Source organism: Pimephales promelas, chromosome 13 (genome assembly GCF_988280905.1).
Source record: "Pimephales promelas chromosome 13, fPimPro1.hap1.1, whole genome shotgun sequence".
Lineage (NCBI taxonomy): Eukaryota > Metazoa > Chordata > Actinopteri > Cypriniformes > Leuciscidae > Pimephales > Pimephales promelas.
The window spans coordinates 28514265-28536941 of record NC_142781.1 but is presented as its reverse complement, the minus strand read 5'-3'; the positions used below and the strand labels follow the sequence as shown (position 1 = coordinate 28536941).

Sequence of the window (22677 nt, the reverse complement as noted above, 5' to 3'; positions counted from 1 at the left end):
CATGTAAATATACTATGCATATATACATAATGTAAATAGATAAAGTGCCATAATTATTATAGTGACACTACATTAATGATGACACAACAACAAAATATTTAAAATGATTAGATGTGTGAAGTTTGAAAAGGCCCCCAAAAAAGTGATTTTTACCAGAGAAATGCTGCCATCTGGTGCGAGATCATTTAAGCTGCAACTTGTTCTAAATTCACTCACTCGGTTTTTTTTTTTTTTTTTTGTGCAAATCCGTTCGAATGTAATTTAAAAAATATTTTCTGATCAAGTTTTCATTTTAGAAAACCACACTGAATAAAAAAAAGGAAAAATAGCATATTAATGTAAACAATCATAACTAGATGGCGTCATCCTCACCCGACCAATCACAGCTTTGCGTTCTTCACGCAGTCAAAACACGGAAGTAAACATCTGGTACTTGGGTACACACATGTTTTGCGATAAATTTGAGTTTACCTGACAAATGCATTCATTTCTTAATGTACTGTTGTATTAATTGTTGGGAATTAATCGAATTTTCGCCATTGTTGACAAGAGCTAGCCATTTTACCTCAAACAAAAGAGGTTATTATTACATGTGATTATTTGATGGACTTTAGAGTCAATAGTACAATGACCTAGGCGCTGTTATCTCTGTATTATATAATAATATCAGCGAGTATGAAGTCGTTTAAATCTTCAGGACGTCATGGATATGCGGTGGAGGTTTCACCTTTTGTGGCTTCTACTGTCGCCTGTGCTTCCTCTCAGTATTATGGAATAGCAGGTAATATTAGTTTGCATGACCATGGTTAGATGACATTGACGTAAATGCCAATGAAAACCTATTTTGTGTCTTTTAGGATGTGGGACACTTCTTGTGCTGGAGCAGAGGGAAGCAGATGTTTCACTTGTGAGAAGGTAATTTGCTTTCTTTTAGGTAATTAAATAGAGCATCTGCAAATATGTGTCATAGATTACCAAAACCATAAGAAACAAACAAACTGCTGTTTTGTTTATGTATTTATTTGTTATTGTTGTTTGTGAAATTATGTTGCTTTACAGTAATGAAAAAAAATCATCCCACAAATATTATAATAATATTACTATGATATACAACTAAAACTGTGTTTTACAAATTACCCTTTTTTTTGCATTAAGAATTTAGAATATTGAGGTTTCGAAGTTTTCGTAATTGTCATGAAAGTAATGTTCCAATGCAACAAAATTGTATTGGGCCTGAAAATGGGTTCTGTTTTCTTTGAGTAAAATATAATGTATTATTATCATCATTATTCAGTAAACATCTTGAATAATTTTCTTGCAGATAACACTTTTGTTTTGTATTTTATTTTGAATGCATTGACATTCATTTCATATGTTTTTGAGGCCATTGTAAATCCGTGTCATCTTGCAGTGATATGAGGAGTCAGTGATGTGACTGATAGTTTAGTATCTTTTTGTCTCATGGGCAGTTTTGACTGGAATAATGGCCTCTTCGATGTGACGTGGAGTGAGAACAATGAACATGTGCTGGTGACGGCAGGAGGTGATGGATCTTTGCAGATCTGGGACACGGCCAACCCGCAAGGTCTTCTGCAAGTGCTGAAAGGGCACACACAAGAGGTCAGTTCACACAAAACAGCATGTTAAAGCTTCCTGCACTTCATAACCTCTAGACTGCTACTGTAAACATCTGGCCTTATACTGTAGGTGTATTCAGTAGACTGGAGTCAGACACAGGGAGAGAACCTGGTGGTATCAGGATCTTGGGACCACACAGCAAAAGTGGTAAGTGGAGTTTAACAGCAGGGGTGTAACAATATATCATGCCACAATATATATCGCAATTCAAAAATGCAGCAATATGTATCGTGGATAGTGACAATATGTATCGTGAATAGTTCCCCCAAAATAAAAATACAAGTTTTCACAGTTTTAGTGTCAATACTATATTAAACTACTATGTATAATGTTGATTATAATGTATAATAATGCAACGGGGGAATATTTGTGGGTACTTATAATGCCAAATGTCTTATGTAACCTGACATTTATTTGAAATATATCTAGTCAGTGACAGAGTGCAAGAATATTCGTCTAAAATTATTCTGGATTTTCACCATTGTCCGTGGGTTACAAGCACCAAGTCCAAGCAATCCAATCAATCCAACAATCCAGTTAACTTCCCATGGACAAAAAAAGTCCTGTCCTACAGTTTTTTTTCTTGTTCGAGAAGCCGTTTCACTAGAAGAAAAGACTATTGCAACTTCCGTTGCATGCCGAACTAAACAATGCTAAATGCAAACAATTAAATGCAGCTAACCATATACTCATGCATTGTTGGGATACCAAATTAAACAGATTTGTTTTACCTTTAAAAGAAAGACGAAAACATTCTTTCATGTGCATTGGTGCCCAAAACACTACTAATGAGTTTACATGGTTGTTCTGTTTTCCACACAGTGGGATCCGGAGCGCTGTCAGTTAGTGAGCTCCCTGCAGGGTCATGAGGGTGTCATATACAGCACCATCTGGTCTCCTTATATCCCAGCATGCTTTGCTTCAGCCTCAGGTAGGATAATGAGCTGTATCTGTTCTCCCATCAAGCTTGGAAGGATTGCTGCTTTCCTTCGGAAAATTGCTGTGTTGGGATGCAGACTAGAAATACTATACAATCTAGGGCTGATCAGACATGCATATGCAAGTTTGTAGAGCATGTGGTAGAGCAACACCAACGTAAACTCACACAATGGGTTTAATTCCCAAGGAATGCATGTACTGATTTAATTTTTTGGGGGAATTATACTGTGTATTATACTATCAATACAGGTTACCAGTTCAAGGGGCTTTTTGCTAATTATATTTTGAGGGATGGAAGAGGACAGACAATTTTGATGAGAAGAGGAGGTTTGGGATCTTAAAACAGTTGTTTTACTATATATATATATATATATATATATATATATATATATATTGGCCATTTCTATTTTATATAAAGTTTTAGTATTTGTGTTTGTCATTTATTCATTTTTTTTTAATGTGTCCTTAGTTTTTGTACATTTTTATTTCAGTTTTAGTTATTTTACTACATCAAATTAAACTAAATGACAATGTTGCCTTGGCAAATAGCTGAAAGAAAACAAGTTTGTCTATTTTATTTGATCAGTTAACATTTATTTAATTTCAAGTATTTTATTTATTTATTTTATTAATAATTGGCTCACAGGCAACTTATAAGTTACAATATATAAGGAAATACATTGTGTATTGAGACATGTATCACCATTTCAAAATCTCATTCCCCTCAATATAATTAACAGAAAAACAAATTGAGGTGCAGACTGAGGTTGAGTTATTTAATTATGTTTTGTTGTAGCCAAATGATTCACCTCATCGTCAGTACCATCATTCACCCCATGAGGTCAGCAGCGAGCTTTCATCATCCTCTTCAGCTCGCTTTTTTTGTTCAGTTTTGAATTTGAATTTAATGTGTTAATATAGTACAATTAATTATGAGGGGAAAAAAGCACAAAGTAAAAAAAAGTTAAAGGTATAGTTCACCCCAAAAAAAAAAATGATTGTGATGGAAAAAATGATGAATCATTTACTCACCCTCAAGTTGTTTTAAACCTTGAAAGAAGTTCTCTCTCCTACATTTTGGTTGCCAACAAAAATATTTTTCATTTACGTTCAACAGAAGAAAGAAATTCATGCATGTTTAGAACAGCATGAGTCTGAGTAAATGATGACAGATTATTCATTTTCAGGTGAACTGTCCCTTTAGCCATGCCCCCTAACATGTATCTAAATTCCCTTATTCCGTTTTCTCAAAAAAAAAAAAAAAATTAATAAGTGCCTCTTTAGATTTAATATGAATTAGTAATCTGCTTTTTGATGTAGAATTACATTTTCAATCGACTGAAAAACCCTAGTTTTGGTACATTTTGTGCTGGGAAAATGTACAATACATTCATCTCATTCATAGTAGAGATCTGCATAATCATGATTGCGTAACAATGGATATTTGCCCTTTTTTGTACTCTTGAGTCCAAACAGTGATCTGTTTATGTGTGTACGTGTGTAAGAAGACTCACAAGGCTAGGAGCACACATCTTTTTCAGATGTAGCAGAGGGTTGGTGACCACATTGCAGCTCAGGGCCCAGGGTTCATCAGCTCCAAACAGCTCTGTCGTGATCTTATCAGCCGCACATTGGGCCTGCAGCACCCACTCACTGCTGATGTGATCAGAGTCTCAGTGTCTAAAACGAATAGTTCATCTAGAAACGAAAATTGTGCCATTATTTACTCGCCCTCACATCGTTGCAAACCTTAATTATTTAATTCTATGGAGCACCCATGGAGATATGCATCCCTTTATAATGCATTTTATGCATGCAGAGTGACGAAGAGTCAAGCACCAGACATTAAAGCCTGGCCCTGAATGCATTGCACATACACACATGAAGCCCATTTATGGTTTTTTGGAAGATCATAATGCATAAAAACTCCTTGATCCTTCCTCAGGGGCTGAATTAAAAATAGCACACTCCTTTGCTGACAGAGGACCCTTTTCTTTTGCTGTTAAATGTTCACACTATGTGTGTAATGAGATGTGTCTGAAAATCAATACTAAATCCCAGTACCTAATGGCGAATGTGATCATAGGAGAAACAGTTTCCATGAAATGCCGCCTCAGCAAAGATGTTTAAGTTATATACATGCTGGCTTTTCTCATCACAGAAACCACTTATGTAAGCAGATAACATAAAGCCAACATCAGGTTTTCACGTTCCATGTATGTGGCATCTTTCCACAGCTTTCACGTACAGATTTAAGAGGGCCGGTTGTGGCTGTGAAAGAGTTTATTTATAAACATCAGGCTTGCAGAAAGTTGCATTCCTTATATCTCTTCAATATGCAAATGCCAAATTGGTATCTTGGTATTTCAGTCTGACCATCTTTGCATGGACACTGATGTCAGTACCTCCACATGACTCTCTTTCGTGAGACAAAATATACACAGAATTTGCTAGTGTAATGTTGGCATATTTCATTATATGAATATTTAAATAAATATTAATAATACAATTCTCTCTTAATCTTGTAATATCTCATATTAGGGTCTAAATCAAGTTAATTATGTGTGTATGTATATATATATATATATATATATATATATATATATATTTTTTTTTTTATTCAGCAAGGACACATTATATATTGATCAAAAGTGATAGGCATTTATAACGTTATGCGTATAACTCTATTCATCAAAGAATCCTGAAACAAAAATGTATCACAATTTCCATAAATTTTTTAACCAGCCCAACACTTAAATATTGATAATAAAAATAATTTTCTTTAGCAGAAAATCATCATATTCGAATGACTTCTGAAGATTAGAATGACATCTGAAAATTAATCTTTGTCATCACAGGAATAAATAACATTTAAAAATGTATTAAAATAGAAAACTGTTATTTTTTATTGTAATAATATTGCTTATATTGGATTGTGTATGTATATAGTAGTGTAAATCTTTTTAATCTTACTTAGATTTTCTTTTTTATGTCATGTCATCTGATAATGTATTCAACAGGGCCTAGAAGTGCTTTGAAGAGACAATTTCAGCACCTCCCTTATCCGAGATTTCACCTCCTCCCGCTCAATGCAGTGATAGCAGGAGTCCTGTCTTCTCTGACGGGGATGCCAATGAAATCTTTAATGCGAAACGCTTGCATGCCAACAATCTCAGTAAGAGATCAGTTCCGCTATAATTAAAATAGAAGTGCCTAAAGCAGACCACATATCAAAGTTATTGTTAAACTTGAGCTCATTCAAATATTGAGATCATTAATCTTCCTCAAATCCTTGAAACAATTTTTATTTCCATCTACGAGCTGCCTCCTACACATTGAGGCCCTGTTTGTGATGTTTTCTGACATATTCTCATCAGCGTTTGGAGCTGGAGTGGTGGGGCCTTGTTGAGGATTTGAATCAATTATTTTCACACAATATTTTCTGAAAAGGTTTACTCTTTATTAACATTTTCATAATTTAAAAAAATGGAAGATTTGTATGGTGGATTTTCATATTTCAAAATCAAAGTCTGCATCTGTGACGAGGGTATAATCATAAAATCTATACATAAAAAGCATTTGAGTAATATTTTTAAAAATAGATGGTGTAGGCAATAGGCTTAGCAAAGTTTGGACTATCGAGTTACAAAACGAAAAATCATAATCATATACTGTAGGTCTACATGTCCCATATTTTAGATTCTCTGACACTTTTTTCCTGATGCTACAATGTTAAAATGGAACCATGTTGCAGTATATCATGATACAAAAACACCACTCCGTTGCACCGTTTAAATCTTCCTAGAGTACTTTAAAGTGTTTGTGGGATAGGCTTAATTTATCGTGGCTGCGCAGCTCAGGCAGGAACTCCCTGCGGGTCGCACTTCAGAGTGACTTTTATTTATTCCATCAGTTGCAAATCACCAAATCAATAGGGGTTACAATAGTCATTGGCATAAGTCTCCTGAGATGTAATTAACTAGAGTAGGGCTATTCATTTAAATGCCAGTCTATTGGATCATCAATAAATTCAATGTATTTTGATGCTGTATTTAGGATCATATTTTTTGAACATGTTTAGTCCAGCCTTGGTTTGTGTGCAAGATGAGATGGATACCAAAATTGTAATACTTTAGGGGTTTGTTCACAATAATAATAGAGATTCTTGCCTTAACACAATTTTAAATGGTCACCACCAAATACAAACTGACAATTCTTATTCTTTATGGAATATTGGATAAATGACTACTTTTTAATTCATGTGCCCTCATAATCTTTAATCAAAATAGCTTCCCCTCCCTTTTGCAGTGACATCTCTTCTCTTCTCTGATGACATGCTTTGCTGGTATGAGGGCGGGACAACCTGTCACTCACATGACATCACACCAAAAGCAAACCACAACCATCCAATCAATTCTCTATGAACAAAATCAAGTCCCACCCTACAGTTTTTCTTGTCAGAGAAGCGTTTCACTTGTATATATACGTCACAATATGGAAGAAAAGACTATCGCAACTTCAGTTTCATCCCAACTTTGTCTGTGAGCTTTCCAGATATCCATTAATATGGTTATGATGTGTTTATGTGGTGCTTATTTAATGCTTTAAGCTTCTGCACATTATATAAGTATTTATGTATTTTTAGAGCATCCTAGGTTATTCAATGTGGAACCTGTGGTTTTAGGAAATCATATGAAAATGTTTCACCAGGCTGTTAGTACTACATTTATACTTAAAGTGAATGATTGGAACATTTACTGCTTACTTCAGAATAGAAGTTCTGTGCTTCAAGAAGGTAAGATAAAAGGCGTAAAAAGAGATATGACGAGAAATACCCTTTATAAATATGCGGCCTGTGCAGCGTACAGAGGACTGGCCGGTGACATTTCCCTCTGCGCCCTTGCCCTGGGTTCATTCATGCTGAGTGCAAGTGGCCCTTGAAATGAATGTTATGGTTCAGAGGATTCTGCTGACGTCGAAAACTGGGAAATGATATGAGAAATGTTGTGGCTTTTTAAAAGATTTAAAGGTCTGACAGACTCTGACGCTTGAGAATTGATGTTCATCTATATGTTGCTATAGGGGATGGGACACTGCGAGTTTGGGATGTGAAAGCGGGATCCTGCAGGCTGGCCATTCCTGCACACAGGACTGAAGCCCTCAGCTGTGATTGGTGCAAATATGACCAGGTGAGTATTTCTATTCAGTTCATTCACTGTCTGTGGGCACAAATGGGATTTGAGTTTCAAAACACAATTTATGATGTAATATTGAAGTGTAATTGTACAGAAGTTTTTCAGAGCACTTAAAGGGATACTCCACTTTTTTTGGAAATAGGCTCATTTTACCACTCCCCCAGAGTTAAACAGTTGAGTTTTACTGTTTTCAAATCCAATCAGCCGATTTTCTGATATTTAGAAGAATATCAGCAACCAGACAGTTTCTGGTCTCATTGACTTCCATATTATTAAAAAATATACTATGGAAGTAAAAGTGCACTTGAAAAAGTGCATGTACCATTATATGATTTTCCTCAGCATCTGTTCAGGAATGAGGTATGTTTAAAATGATGTACTGCAATATTGTTTATTTAATTTTCAAAATATACAATATATTACTGCACACAGTTTGTTCTTTATCCAGAAAAATAAGGTTTTAAATTCTTTTTTAAGGAAATTGTCATGGTACATTAAACAAGATTAGGATAATTTTTTTAGTATTATAACAATTGAAGTAGCAACATAAACTACTGTTCAAAAGTCTAGGCTAGGTCTCTTATGCTCACCAAGGCTGCTTTTACAATAGTCAACATTTGAAGTGGATAACTGTAATATATTACTAGAACTTTTTCTATTTTAATATTTTGTAACATTTGATTTGTTTCTGTAATGATGTGGCACTTCAGTGTTACATACTCCTTCAGAAATCATTCTAATATGCTTATTTGATGCTTAGGAAACATCGCTTATTATTATCATCAGTGTTGAAATCTAATTTATTTGTGGAAACAATTTTCAGGATTATTTGATGAATTGAAAACGTCTCGGTTACGTATGTAACCCGGAGACGTGTCGTCCCAATTCGTCAGGGTTCGTCAGAGTTCCCAGGACGAAAGGCAACTCAAAGAAACAGCATTTATTTATTTCTGAGATGATAACTAGATACCACGCACTAACTAAATTAAGCATGTAATGTAGTGGAGTCATGTGACCAACAATGTAGCATACTGTATACTGCACATACTTTAAAAAAAACCTAGTATGCTATATATATTAAATGGTGCGAAGTTTAATTCCATTCATATTATTGTCTTTCAGTTATGTAACAAGATCTGAAATGACATTTTCTCTCATTTCTATTCTGTTCTCAGAATGTTCTGGTCACTGGAGCCGTGGACTGCAGTCTCCGTGTGTGGGACTTACGTAACATCCGAAATCCTTTAGCTCAAATGATGGGCCATTCCTACGCCATCCGCAGAGTAAAGGTATTTTTAGTTGAATGGTCAACTCATATTTAATATTTTAGCTCAAAAGCTGGTCTTAATTTCTTCCAGTAGTGTCTTGAATCATGTGATTTCAAGGGCCATGCAAACTTTGTGTAAAGAGGGCCATAGAGTAAAATCACATAACAGTTTGAAATATCCAGCTGAATAAAGGGTGAAGAATCTTACTACATCTGCGTTTATGTTACATTAGTTCGGTCATTGCTTTGACTTAAATTAACTTAACAAGTCTGTTGAACATTAATGAGGCTTGCAGCAGCTTCTGTCTGTGTGAAACTCAAAGCGTATTTCTGTACTGTATGTGACAGCTATGGATTTCAGTATGTAAATGGATTATCTTTAGGGATCTGTGTAATTGATTTGGAGAAAAGCATGAGTGTGTGAGTGTCTAAACAGTCAGCAATTATATCGATTAAAGAGTTCAGTGCTCTTTTGACCAGCCTGCTGCCAAACCTGTGAAGAAAACATACACAAAAAGTCCTTCCATCTGATTTTATGCCACTTGAGGATCCTTGTATCGCCAAATGGAGCAGTGGGAATAAAACCCACTCCAGCTGGGTCAGGGTGAAATCACAAGCTGTTTCAAGTTAATGGTTTTGCCCTCAGCTTTCAGGTAATGTTGGAGGAGCTACGAACACAGAGTTTTGCTATTATACTGGGAATAGAGGAGGGCTGTGAAGCATGAGATTGTGTGTTGCTGAATATAATGATATCAAATAGCTTTGAAATGAACACTTTTTATATTATCATTATGTCGTCTTATACTGTATCAGTGATGAAGAGTTTCATTCCTTGTCTTTCACATTTACTGTTCTGCGGATTATCAAAAAACTCTTCCTGTAGGGTAATGACAATATTTGTGATGTGAATATAGATATAAGATCTCCAAGACCAAATAATTTTAGCTTGCTAGCAAGTATAGAATTTGGCTAATCTGAAGGGGAATGTCTGATTTCCATTTTTTGCCATTTCTAGGAAATCACTGACCATTGTATTTTAAATAATTATGAATTTAATCATAAATCTGTTCTCACCTCAAATCAGACTGCTCAGCTTTGCTTTTCTGCTCAAGTTCGTTATCATTATAATTATTATTTATATATAATAATTGTGTGTATATATATATCCCTCTGATGGTCCTCGGTCACTTCTGACCGAATAATTTTCTGTTTTGAATTATTAAAAATCACAGCTTCATTGGAAGGTTATGATACTTGGTGACTTTTTTTGGCATTTGGTATGTGAATACAAAAAAAAAAAATTGTCGTAGTGGTCGTAAAAAAAATAGTCACACTCGTGGTCTAAGGTCAGAAATGACCGACCCATGGTGCTATTAGCATGGTGCTAATTTTCTTATTTATTTTTTTTTCTGTAGGCATAGACTCTATATTAAACAAAAATATTGCATTAAAATAAAAAAAAATAATAATATATATATTATATATATATATATATATTTCCATTGAAAAAATAGACCATAAATATTGCATAAATATTAATAAATTCAATCAAATTGTCTCAAAATACTAAAATAAAAAGAATAAATATTATAGAACAAAAATAAATTGCATTGGTTTTACTAGGATGGAAGAAGTTTCATTTTTAGGCCTCCGGTCACTTCTGACCGGGAAGGCCCAGGACGTGACTCATAAAGGAAGACCATCAGAGTGATATATATATATATATATATATATATATATATATATATATATATATAAAGAGAGAGTGGATACAAATTTCATGTTATTTAGTACTGTTCTAAGCTGTTTCACATAACACGTTGACATCTAGTCCACAAGACAATATAATAACACAAATGAACCAGTTTAAAATTTTACATACCATTGGATCTTAATCTTTGTATTGTTACCTAGATGATTAACAACTATTTTTATGTTTTTTGATTGTTGTTCATTAGTCCCTTGTTTGTTCTTAGCGGTTAAACTGAGCACCGTTTTTCTGAAAAATCCTCCAGGTTCCTCCTGAGGGGTGCGTCTCAATCAGTCCCCTAGCTCCCTTCTAGGTCATGAACCAGTATATTGTGTACATGAAGTCAGGCTCTGGTAAGGACCGTGAGGACTGTGGCTCACAACTCTGTTTCCAGAGACAGGACATTGTCCTCATTTGTTTGTTATTTAAAATTCATTATAAATATTTTGCTTATTACATATACTTGTAACATTTCAGCCGTAAATGAACTGTTAGCTAAATTCAATAGTTCATTACCTGTCTAGCGATCTGTTTTAGCTGAAATATTGTTAAAGAATGGTTTGTATTTTAATAACATCATCATTATGTGTATAGGGGGTTCGCTCATTCATGCGTCATGCTTCAAAACTTCCATTAAGGGGACATAGTGAGCATGGACGCTCCCTCGTTTTCATGGGGGGACCTTTTTAGGCAGCACACGTTTCAGTGCACATGATGAAACAGCCCTTAAATTGGCCGACTTCCTGATCAATGCTCTGATCTCTGAACTGGGGAGCTGATTGAGACCCACCCGTTGACTGAAAACCAAACATGACCGTGACACTTACTGCATACTCTGAAAACTGAACCAATATTAAAGCTGTATAAATATAAAGTGTTTTTTTTTTTTTTAATTCTGTCTACCAAATGATGAAAGGATTTGGGCCACATTTAGCTTTGGTGTAAATATTACATTTTAATACAGTGTTCATTGATAAAGATTTCGGCATGCACATCAATTGATTTATTTTTTTATTTTGTCCAGCAGCCGCTGTATATTAATTCTTCTTTCATTTGTCCATCCTTTCTAGTTCTGTCCTTTTTACAAGACCTTCACATCAATTGATTTATTTTTTTATTTTGTCCAGCAGCCGCTGTATATTAATTCTTCTTTCATTTGTCCATCCTTTCTAGTTCTGTCCTTTTTACAAGACCGTCCTCGCATCCTGCTCATATGATTTCACAGTCAGGTAAGCCAAATATTTGACCACAGATGCATCTGTTCTGTTCTTCTGATTGTCAACACAACAGCATATTTGCTACTTTATATATATATATATATATATACAGTTCTATAAACCTAGTGCAAAATTGTCCTTGCAAATTGAAAGACTAGAACTAACTTTTTAATGATTGAATGAATTAAACTCATCCACAATGAGTGATTTTTTTTAGATATGTTATTTTTCTCTCTTTCCTGTGAGAATTTCCTTCCTTCACTAAGAAATTACATCTGCTTACAATCTAACATTGAGCAGCACTTAAAGAAAAAAATAATTGAGTTTTTTTTTTTTTTTTTTTTACTGAAATGATGTGTCTTCCATCATAAAGACTGTAAGATTTCTAAAGAACCTTTCCAGAGTTTTCCCTGAACTATTCAAATCTACTCATCCATGTTAAGGACAGATGATCTTTCCTAGTGGCCTTTGGATGAATGGTGAAGCATTGCTGGTACTGCTGCAGAAAAACTGATCCCTTTGCCATCAAACGGGGTTGTAAAAGCCATTGATTTCATTTCAGGGTAGACTGTTTTATTTCTTTTTGCAGTGGGTTTATTCTGTTAGTGCATGGTTGTGTTTTTATAGAGCGTGATTATTGCATCTTTGCACAAAGGAGAATGATCTTTAATAGGACGGTCAAGGACGTATCAGCAGAAATCACTGTTGTAAAGCAAAAGCCAATTTTTGGTTTAATTATTTCCAAGATTGCTGGCTGCCTAGTCGCTGTAATTTGATAAAGGATCCACAAATTAGTTTTATACGAATATACCCTTGGAGTCTTAATAATCGTTAATTGTGATAAAGTCTGATATTTTTAGGCCTTGAAGAACATACTAATTATAATACTATAGTTAACAGAAGACTGACATTGTATTTCATGATTCGTATGCCTTTATGCTCCTGCAAGACATCTAGTAATGTTCCAGGTTCATAATTTGTATAATTTAGATAACACTTGTGTAGAAAAATTAAATGCATTAACAAAAATACTGCTACACATTTCGGTTAGTTTTTTATACTAAGGGACATGTGACTGTTGTAATTCACAGCCTGTCAAAAAGCTTAATTTGTTTTGAAAATGGAAAATACCATTCCTTAGTTGGTCTGTTCTGTTGTGAAAGCCCCATTATTGATAGAGGACAAAAAGTGACAACTGATCTTTGCTGTGGCTGTTGGAGAAAGATTGCAGAGAGCACTTTATCTGGGCTGACAAGCTTTTAAAATGAGAATTGACTTGCACATTGAGCAGTGGTCTTATTAGAGGCGAGTTTGATTTTCCTTCCATCGATGCTAGTCACCTTATTGTTTAAACATTGTGTTTGTCTAAGGCTGGAGGCTAAATGTGCCGGCCAATCTGTAAATAAACACTGCGAAATTGTGTAGTACGAAAATCGAAACCTTTTTATATCACCCAGATCCTAAAACAAGAGAAAGAAACCTGTATTAAATTATTCATGCATACAAAAAGCTGATGTAATGGTAGTAAATATATGTTTATGTGTGTGGTGGGGACAGTCTGTATGCTTAAATTTAATTAACATGTGTGTGTATGTTTATGTATATATATATATACCAGCCTTGCCTTAATTATTTGTAGCTTAGATGATGTTACCATATTGACATTGACACAAATTTGCTGCAAATTTGACGGCTACACATCCATGATGAATCTCCCGGGCAGCACAACCCATTTGTGCTTTATTGAACTGAGATCTGGTGAATTTGAAGCCCATTTGAGTATAGTGAACCCACTGGCTTTGTGATATGGTGCAATATCCTGATGGAAGGAGCCATCAGAAGATGGGTACACTTGGATGGACATGATTAGCATCCATACTCAGGTAGACTGTGATGTTTAAATTATGCTCAATTGGTATAGGGGCCCAAAGTATGCCAAGAAAATATCCCTCACACAATTACACCACCACCAGAGTGGGATGGATCCATCCTATTATGTTATTTACGCCAAATTCTGACCCTACCATCTGAATGTTGCGGCAGAAATCAAGACTTATCAGACCAGGCAACGTTTTTCCAATCTTCTATTGTCGAATTTTGGTGAGCCTGTGTGTTCTGCTGCTGTAGCTCTTCTGCTTCAAGATTTAATGTGTCGTGTGTTCAGATATGCTCTTTTGCAGACCTCAGTTGTAATGAGTAGTTATTTGAGTTGAGGCCGGCTCACACAGAACGCATTTTTCTATTGTTTCTTTATATAAACACACGGTAGATTGACCTATTTGACCATTGCGTTTCCATCTCTTGTATTTTGCGGTGGAGCACAATTTATATATTTGTTGTAAAAAATTGAATATTTGTTGCAAAAAAATTGCTGTCAGTGTTAATGGCCAAATACAAATTGCACAAGGAGTGATATGAGTATTACTTTTCCTAAATTAAAATAATTTGTATTGAAAATGTGATATTTGTTAAACTTTTAGTTTGTTGTCATTTTCTCAGTTCATTTAAGATAAATTATAGCTAATTTGCTTTAGAACTGGTATTTGTGGTTTTGCTTTCATAGAAATCAATTCTAATGATTACAGGAAAATTTGCTATTTGAATAGGACAGGCACTCATACTTGGCCAAGGTGTCGTTTAATTAGTTTTACATTCAGAGTAATCTGCGATGATACCGACCGTGAGGTAATTACCAGAAGTGATTTCCGCAGAAGGAACAGAACAATGTGAGTTCTTTTTTGTTCCCTTGCATTAAAGAGAAAAGTGTGTTTATTTAAATACAAAGCCTTTTTGAAGGGTTTGTGTTCAAAAGAACATGTGGGCCACCTGCTGCCACACACACCTAGCTGTTTACTTAACCCAGTCTCCTTTAGCTCTGTCAGGTCTCGTGTACGGGAGATAAGGTGTCCTCTTTCATTCATAACAGCTGGCCTTTCTGAGTTGCTATGATGGCAGTTGCTAATACAGGGTGCTGTACAGAAGGAAAATTGTCTTTCTGTGTGTTATTTAACAACTAATTAGACTGGGATATTGGTTTCGCTGTATTGTTCTCTGCTTTCTTTCTTTCAATGACAACAGTTTGTTTGCTTTAAATGAAGTACTACAGATATCAGTGTTCGGAATATCAAGCTACACTCAAAATAAGAGATTGCGATTTCCCCTTGATTCTGAATCGACATCTAATTAATTTGAATTATTATCTTCTTTTTTTATCAGTTTGAATGAATGATTCAATGACTCACGCATAAAGACTTGACTTGTTTAATTACTGGATGAATCAGTGTTTTTTGAACCACGAATAATTCAATGACAAATGCATAGTCATATTTTGCCACCTACTGGTGTAACGATGGTATTGGTGCGATCTTTATTTGAAGCGTCGAGTTACTTTCAAAAGGTGATTTAATCTATACTGAATGGACGCTACCATAAATATTAGTATTTCTGAACTATAAACTTTTATTCCAGCACTTCTGTGATCATTTGAATTATGGTTACACAGAAATAATAATACTGTGTGACAACTGCAATGCAGATTTGGCTGTTCGCTGTGATCGTATTTCTCAAAGGTTTAATAGATATCTAGCGGAATCGATGTCATTTAGAAATAAGATTGCATGGGTGTTTGAATCGAGATTGCGTTCTTTAAACAATTAATTGTGGAGCTCTATATAGTTGTAGTTTGCATTTTTCTGCACTGACTGTGGGTGAAAATCTGTGCTTATAAATAATATCTTTCATGGCAATGTTAGTATTAATGCCTGCCTAATGTTTTCTTTTAGACAGGGAGTTTTTTTTTTCCAGAGAGGTGATTTAATTACATTTGCTGAATGGATCAGTCGGGGCCTGGTGAGCCAGGGCTGCGTCAGGGCTTTGAGCCGCTGCCCCGTCAAAAAAGACAAACGGCCGTTCAATTAGCATGATTGCCTTCTGCTGCTTTGCGTCCACAGATTCTGGGACTACTCCAAGAACCAGCCACTGCTGGAGACACTGGAGCACCACTCAGAGTTCGTGTGTGGCCTGGATTTCAACCTGCACATCCCCAAGCAGGTAAACCCGCCCAAACACACTACTGTGGGCAACACTTATTGACTTCACTATAGTGCTCATATACTTTAGGCAACTTGGGTTCAAATCCAGTTTAGCTCCCGTTTTCATTCCACCTAATCCGACGTATCCTCCCATGCTCACCTTTCTATAAGTGGCAAAACGGAAATTAATTTTAGGAGAAAGTTCAGAAATGCAGCAAAAAGACTCCAAACAACCTTTGACTATAAGCTTAAGTAGTCCAGAAATAGCCACTGTAATAAAAAAGTGTCATTACATGTATTACAATGATCTATTAAAATATAACTAGGTAAATATTGCAGATTATTGACAAATTTTGTTGTCTAAAAAATAGAAATGAAAGTGAAATATATATTTTTTTTTCATAAAAAGTGTTCATTTAGTTGTATATATATATATATATATATATATATATATATATATATATATATATATAAAATTTCTCTTTTTTTGTTTGTTTTTATTTTTATTATTATTATTTTTTTTTTAGTTTAAAGCTCCAGTCGGTAACTTTTTTGGGTTAAAAATTATCTAAAATAAATTTTTGAACAAGGACATAACCAGCCAGTGTTCAAAACTCTCTGCTTGCCGTAGCTCGATTCAAAACAGTAACCTTGTAATAACGTTTTTAATTCCAGTGGTACTGGTGAGATTCAAGTATGTCTTTTTTTTTTAACTTATTTTGTGGTTTGTTTGGTTTAACTTTTTTTTTAATAAAATAAAAATCTACTTAAAGTGGGTGTTTAAAATGTATAGTACTTCTGATCAAATAAATAAAAAAAATAGCCATTTCATACATAAATACATAAATATAAGTTATATATCAGAGTAAATACATAAATATAAGTTATATATCAAATATTGCCAAAAGGCTGAACAATGTTGAGATCTGCTTGTTTAATACTATATCTTACAATCTTGCTTTCTGTGATCTTTTGTGAGTAAAAAAGGACATGTTTAAAATATCTAAAAAAATATAGAAGTTAAATTGTAATAATATTTCACAATATTACTGTTTTTCTGCATTTTTAGCCATTTTAGAGCAAATACATAAATATAAGTTATATATCATATATTTCCAAAATGCTGAACAATATCTTATCGTAGTCTAACTTTCTGGAATTTTTTCGTGATCTCTGATGATTTTTTTTTTTTTTTTTTTTTTTTTTGGCGAAACCTGCAAATTAATGACATCTGTTCTGATGGACCAGTAATTGAGAAACTTAAATCAATATTTCCATGACTCCATCTGCAGCTATTACTTAACCCTCACTGTACGGCCTGGTCTGTTGACCTCACTTTACCTGGTCTGTTGAAAACATTCATCTGTGGAGAGGTTGCCATGCGCACATAGAATCGGTCACGTACAGTAACCGAGCACTCAGCTCATTGAGATGTGGGCCGCAGTCCTCTGGGGATCTGGTCCTGTCTGACGTCAGCACTCACAGTGATGCAGTCAATGAGCCATCACTGAGCTGACAAGAGATGCAGCAAACCTCTCCTCAGCTCCACCAGGACATTATTCTCAGATTTAACATTGAAGCTCTTGCAAACTATAAGTCACCTCAGAACCTCTTTGAAGCCTGTAAATATAAAGGTCTTTCTTTCCATCTGTTTACATGGAGCATGATGTATTAGATTTGTTTGATTGATTTTCAATTAATTTTATGCAGTCAAGAGAAATAAGTCATAAGGTAATTTAATTTTATGTTGTAATGGAAAGTAAGCTGTTATATATCTCACTGAAAATGCATCGTGTCACCTAATATTTGCGTGTATTTTTGTGCTGATTAGAGTATTCTGTCAAATGTTTGGGGTAAGAATTGTCTTTAGAATTTTTAAGTTAAGACATTTATAATGTTACAAACGACTTTCTGTTCATCAAAGAATCCTGAAAAATGTATCAGTCTCCAAAGTTTTCAACTTTCAAAATTTTTAATATAATAATTATAATAATAATTTCTTGAGCACCAAATCAGCATATAAGAATGATTTCTGAAAGATCAAGGTCATGTGACACTGAAGACTGGAGTAATGATGTTGAAAATTCCCAGGAATAAGTAACATTAATACATTAACATTAATACATTATTTACTGTATTTTGATAGAATAAATGCAACCTTCACCAAGGCATAAGAGACCTCTTTTAACATTTTATGTATATATATATATAAAATGTTAATATATATATATATATATATATATAATATATATATTATATAAATATATATACGTATATAGTATATATATATATATATATATATATAGTATATATATTACAGAAATTAAGTAATCAATAAAGTAAACTTCATTAATTAAATATATATATATATATATATATATTTAATTAATAAATAAAAGTTTACTTTATTTGATTACTTAATTTCTGTAGTTTTTTTATTTTATTTATCACAATCCACTTCTCTGGTTTGAGCTTCTGTTTAAAGATTTATTTTTGCGCTGTCAAAGCATCCTGAAAGTTATTTACATTGTTTTCAGGACATAATGGGTTTGCCATTATCACATCTCATTTTGGTAATGTAGAGTTTCCTGTCAATCAGAATGCAAATTTGGGAAGCTTTTAAGCTCATTTAGATGTCTTGCCCATTTTGTGAGTTTCTAACAAGACGTGATTTGTCTCTTATACTAATAGCGCGCTAGAGAATAGAGAAATAACTAGAGAAATCACAAAAAAGCGACCGCAGTGTGTCAGCCAAATTGCAGGATTGGAAAATTCTGTATGTAAGGGTTCTCTCTTAGTGTTCGTTCGGCGTGGGCCGTAAGTGCTGCTGTTGGCAGGCTGCAGGTGCTGTGGGTTGTTCCTGCAAGACGAGGGCAAGAACTGCGAAGTGCTTTTTCTACCGCAGTCTCCCTGTTCTCTGCCAGCCGTACACAAACGCACGCACATACACACCTTGTGCTTCTTTTAGGTACTGTCAAGGCCAATATCCAAACCCACAAATCAGTCTTGAGCCATTGTTAAATACTCACGCATATAGATTTTTAACACGACCTGTGTCCTTTACTGGCTAACCAGGCCTGATTATAGGTTCAATTCAATTATTTCAAATAGCTGATATATCAGTCAATCAAAAGTTTATGCACATACTTAGACTTAAAAACACACATTCTCCTTGAAAATATGGTTCTATACTCATACCTTACTGTATTCATATCAGTTGAATTTGATTGATCACCTCTGCTCAGATTTGCTCTCTGCACTGAACATCTGTACATCTGCCTTTGAACAAAGTGAAGTATAATTATACTGTAGCCGGTTCTTGAGAAAAAAGCCCAGCTCCACCTTCATCTACACCCACAGCTGGTGATACATCATACTTTGCACCTTTTGACAATAAGCTAGAAGTTTCTGCCAAAGAGGACATGTATTCTGTGTATTCAGATATTGTTCCTCAGATGAGAAGACCGGAGCTCCGAATCACATCTCTCCCCCAGTTCTATTGAACGTTGTGTTATCAGTGACCGGCCGTTCACTGCTCGCGCCTGCTCTGCCTCACTCTCTGCATCTGGTTTTTCTGCACTGTGGGCTGCTCGCTTGCACTCGGTCTCTGTTGGGCATTTTGCAGTTAAGTAATTAATGAATGACTTTTCTCCCTCTATGGGTGATTCACAGGCTTTCTCCTGGAGCGCTCTAGAGTAATGAGACACGGAGAAAAGGACTGCAGTAAAGGGAGCGGAACTTTGCTTTGGCATCGATATATCACTTTCATATTGTCTTGGGACACACTGTGCCTTCTATTCCATTCCTTAGAAATATATTCCGGTCCATTCTATTCAAGTCCAGATTAAGTTTCAATGCATTTAGGGGTGTGTTCCTGGTCAAGACAATCTCCTGAACTCCAAACTGAATGTCAGAATGGGAAAGAAAGGTGATTTAAGCAATTTTGAGCGTGGCATGGTTGCTGGTGCCAGACGGGCCAGTCTGAGTATTTCACAATCTGCTCAGTTACTGGGATTTTCACGCACAACCATTTCTAGGGTTTACAAAGAATGGTGTGAAAAGGGAAAAATATCCAGTATGTGGCAGTCCTGTGGGCCAAAATGCCTTGTTGATGCTAGAGGTCAGAGGAGAATGGGCCGACTGATTCAAGCTGATAGAAGAGCAACTTTGACTGAAATAACCACTCGTTACAACCGAGGTATGCAGCAAAGCATTTGTGAAGCCACAACACGCACAACCTTGAGACGGATGGGCTACAACAGCAGAAGACCCCACCGGGTACCACTCATCTCCACTAAAAAAGGAAAAAGAGGCTAAAATTTGCAAGAGCTCACCAAAATATGAGTCGAAGACTGGAAAAATATTGCCTCATCTGATGAGTCTCGATTTCTGTTGAGACATTCAGATGGTAGAGTCAGAATTTGGCGTAAACAGAATGAAAACATGGATCCATCATGCCTTGTTACCACTGTGCAGGCTGGTGGTGGTGGTGTAATGGTGTGGGGGAGGTTTTATTGGCATACACTGTAAAAAATTTTGTTGGTTTAACTTAAAAAAAAATAAGTAACCTAGTTGCCTTAATTTTAAGTTGATTGAACTGGAAAAAGTGAGTTAATACAATGAAGGAGATTGATTTAATCATCAGAAACTCGAAATAATAAGTTATCTCAACTAGATAAATTATTTAAGTTACATATCATGTCCATGTTATTATCAGCTGCCCTTATTAAGTTTGTCTTGATATTTCTATTATGATTTTTAATGAGGAAAACAAACAGAGGTTCTTTGTTGACTTGTACATGGTACGGAAGCAATTTTTTGTGCACTTGTATTCCTTACATGTTCAAAAGGAGAGGCTTCAAAAGTCTTTGATGCAGAATCAAAAGAAAAAACCATTCCAAGCAAATCATTAACCGGACATTATTATTGTGCATTTCAGTAAAGCAAAGCAGCATGTGCACAGAAATCCCTTTGTTTCAATATCAATGCTCACTGCTTGTATAATTTCTTCTCTCTATCTCTCTCTCTCTCTCTCTCTCTCTCTCTCTCTCTCTCTCTCTATATATATATATATATATATATATATAATCAGGCTAGAAGTTTTTTTTTTATCCCTGATGTCCATTTGTAATATTAGTAAAGTTTGTTGTGCCAAAAAGATGTCATAATTAATCAATGTTATTTTCACATACATCAAGCACTTTTTCTTAAAAGATAAAGAATTTCAGAAGTTCTCATGAACTTACCCTTTTAAATGGAAGGGCTTGTAACCAGTTATTCAGTACCATCATACCAGCATCCATCTTAAAACCTCAAGTCCAGATATTATATCCACAAACATCCATGTCACAATGTGAAATATTAGCATAATGCCCACCCAAAAGCACCCACGAAGAAAGAAGGCAGGTTTCAGTACACTAAAACTGTGTTCAGACGTGAAAGCAAAATAGCTTTTGTTCTCAGAGTTTAAGATTTATTAATAAAGCTGTTCCTGAGTCCGACTCAAGCTCGAAATTATACGGTCAAACAGATGATTATATTTATATAATTATTAACTGTGTGATTACAATTGCTTTAGAAGCCTTGGAAGGGTGTTGTAGAAATTAGTGCATTTCAGACAGACTGGGAATAGAGGAGAAGCAATAACCACGTGAAAAATAATGTGTTTTTTGAACATTATAAAAATTATTATTAATTTAATTTTTACGCTGGCGGGGAGAGAGTTAATGTCCTTTGTTAATTATCAGATTTTTTTTACATTACATGGATGCCATTCTAATTGTGTGAGTTCCCTTTTTTTTACAGGTTGTGGACTGCTCTTGGGATGAGACTGTAAAAGTCTTCACCCCTTCATGCCTGGCAGCCCAGTAGGAGTTGATGCAACAGAAAGATGGGTCCGCAAGGCACGGGGGAGTCACGCGGTTTTAATCACAGGTGCAGAGTTTGCCAAGATTTCACTGCAGTTTTCCTAATGACGCTATTAAAGGAGAACTCGTGGGGCGCATCGGGATCATTGCATCGGGAGCGCGGTACAGAGAACGGGGAATCTCGTGCTGTCACTGAGTGTGAAAACTGCTCGCTTTCAGGAGTCTGATGTTGAGTTTCTTAACTCAATCAAACTAAGTGAGTTTACCTTGAACAGTGAGTGCCTTATTGTTGTCTAAAGCTCATTAGTAAATTATGTGGTACGTATTGTTGTTCCCTACCGGATTGTTTCCAGATTGTCAAACTGATGTTAATAAATTAATGCAAATTTTCATTCTCAATCTTCTCAAATGATGATCCTGGTTTGTTAAAAATCTAATTAATATTTGTATTATTGTCTACAGCACTGTGTTCAGTTTAGATTGCAGCAGACAAATAGGTGAATACTATATAAATGTTTGAGACACATAGTGACTATTGTTTGTTATATTTCACTTGGGGCAAAATATACTGTAGGAATAGAAATGCCAAGTATACAAGCATTTAGAGGTAAAACAGTAATATAGTGTTAAGAAAAAAGTAATGTAGCGGTAACATGGTACCGTGATGTTATCAAGTAATATGGTACTTTAGTATACACCGTAGTATTGAATGAGTATCATGTTCATGGATACATTTTGTAGCATTTTATCAAGTCTATTTTTTTACAACCTAC

At 35.0% G+C, this 22677-nt stretch overlaps 1 protein-coding gene across 1 annotated transcript; it reads left to right on the top strand.

Annotated features, from left to right (window-relative positions):
- The first annotated feature begins 397 nt into the window (after nt 1–397).
- pex7 (peroxisomal biogenesis factor 7) lies at nt 398–22303 on the top strand. The gene is made up of 10 exons (XM_039693365.2): nt 398–781; nt 858–915; nt 1470–1620; nt 1708–1785; nt 2461–2569; nt 7660–7766; nt 8948–9061; nt 11963–12018; nt 15957–16056; nt 21843–22303. Exons 1-10 carry the CDS (start codon nt 676–678, stop codon nt 21906–21908), a joined length of 945 nt encoding a protein of 314 aa, XP_039549299.2. The 5' UTR covers nt 398–675; the 3' UTR covers nt 21909–22303.
- Nucleotides 22304–22677: the final 374 nt, after the last annotated feature.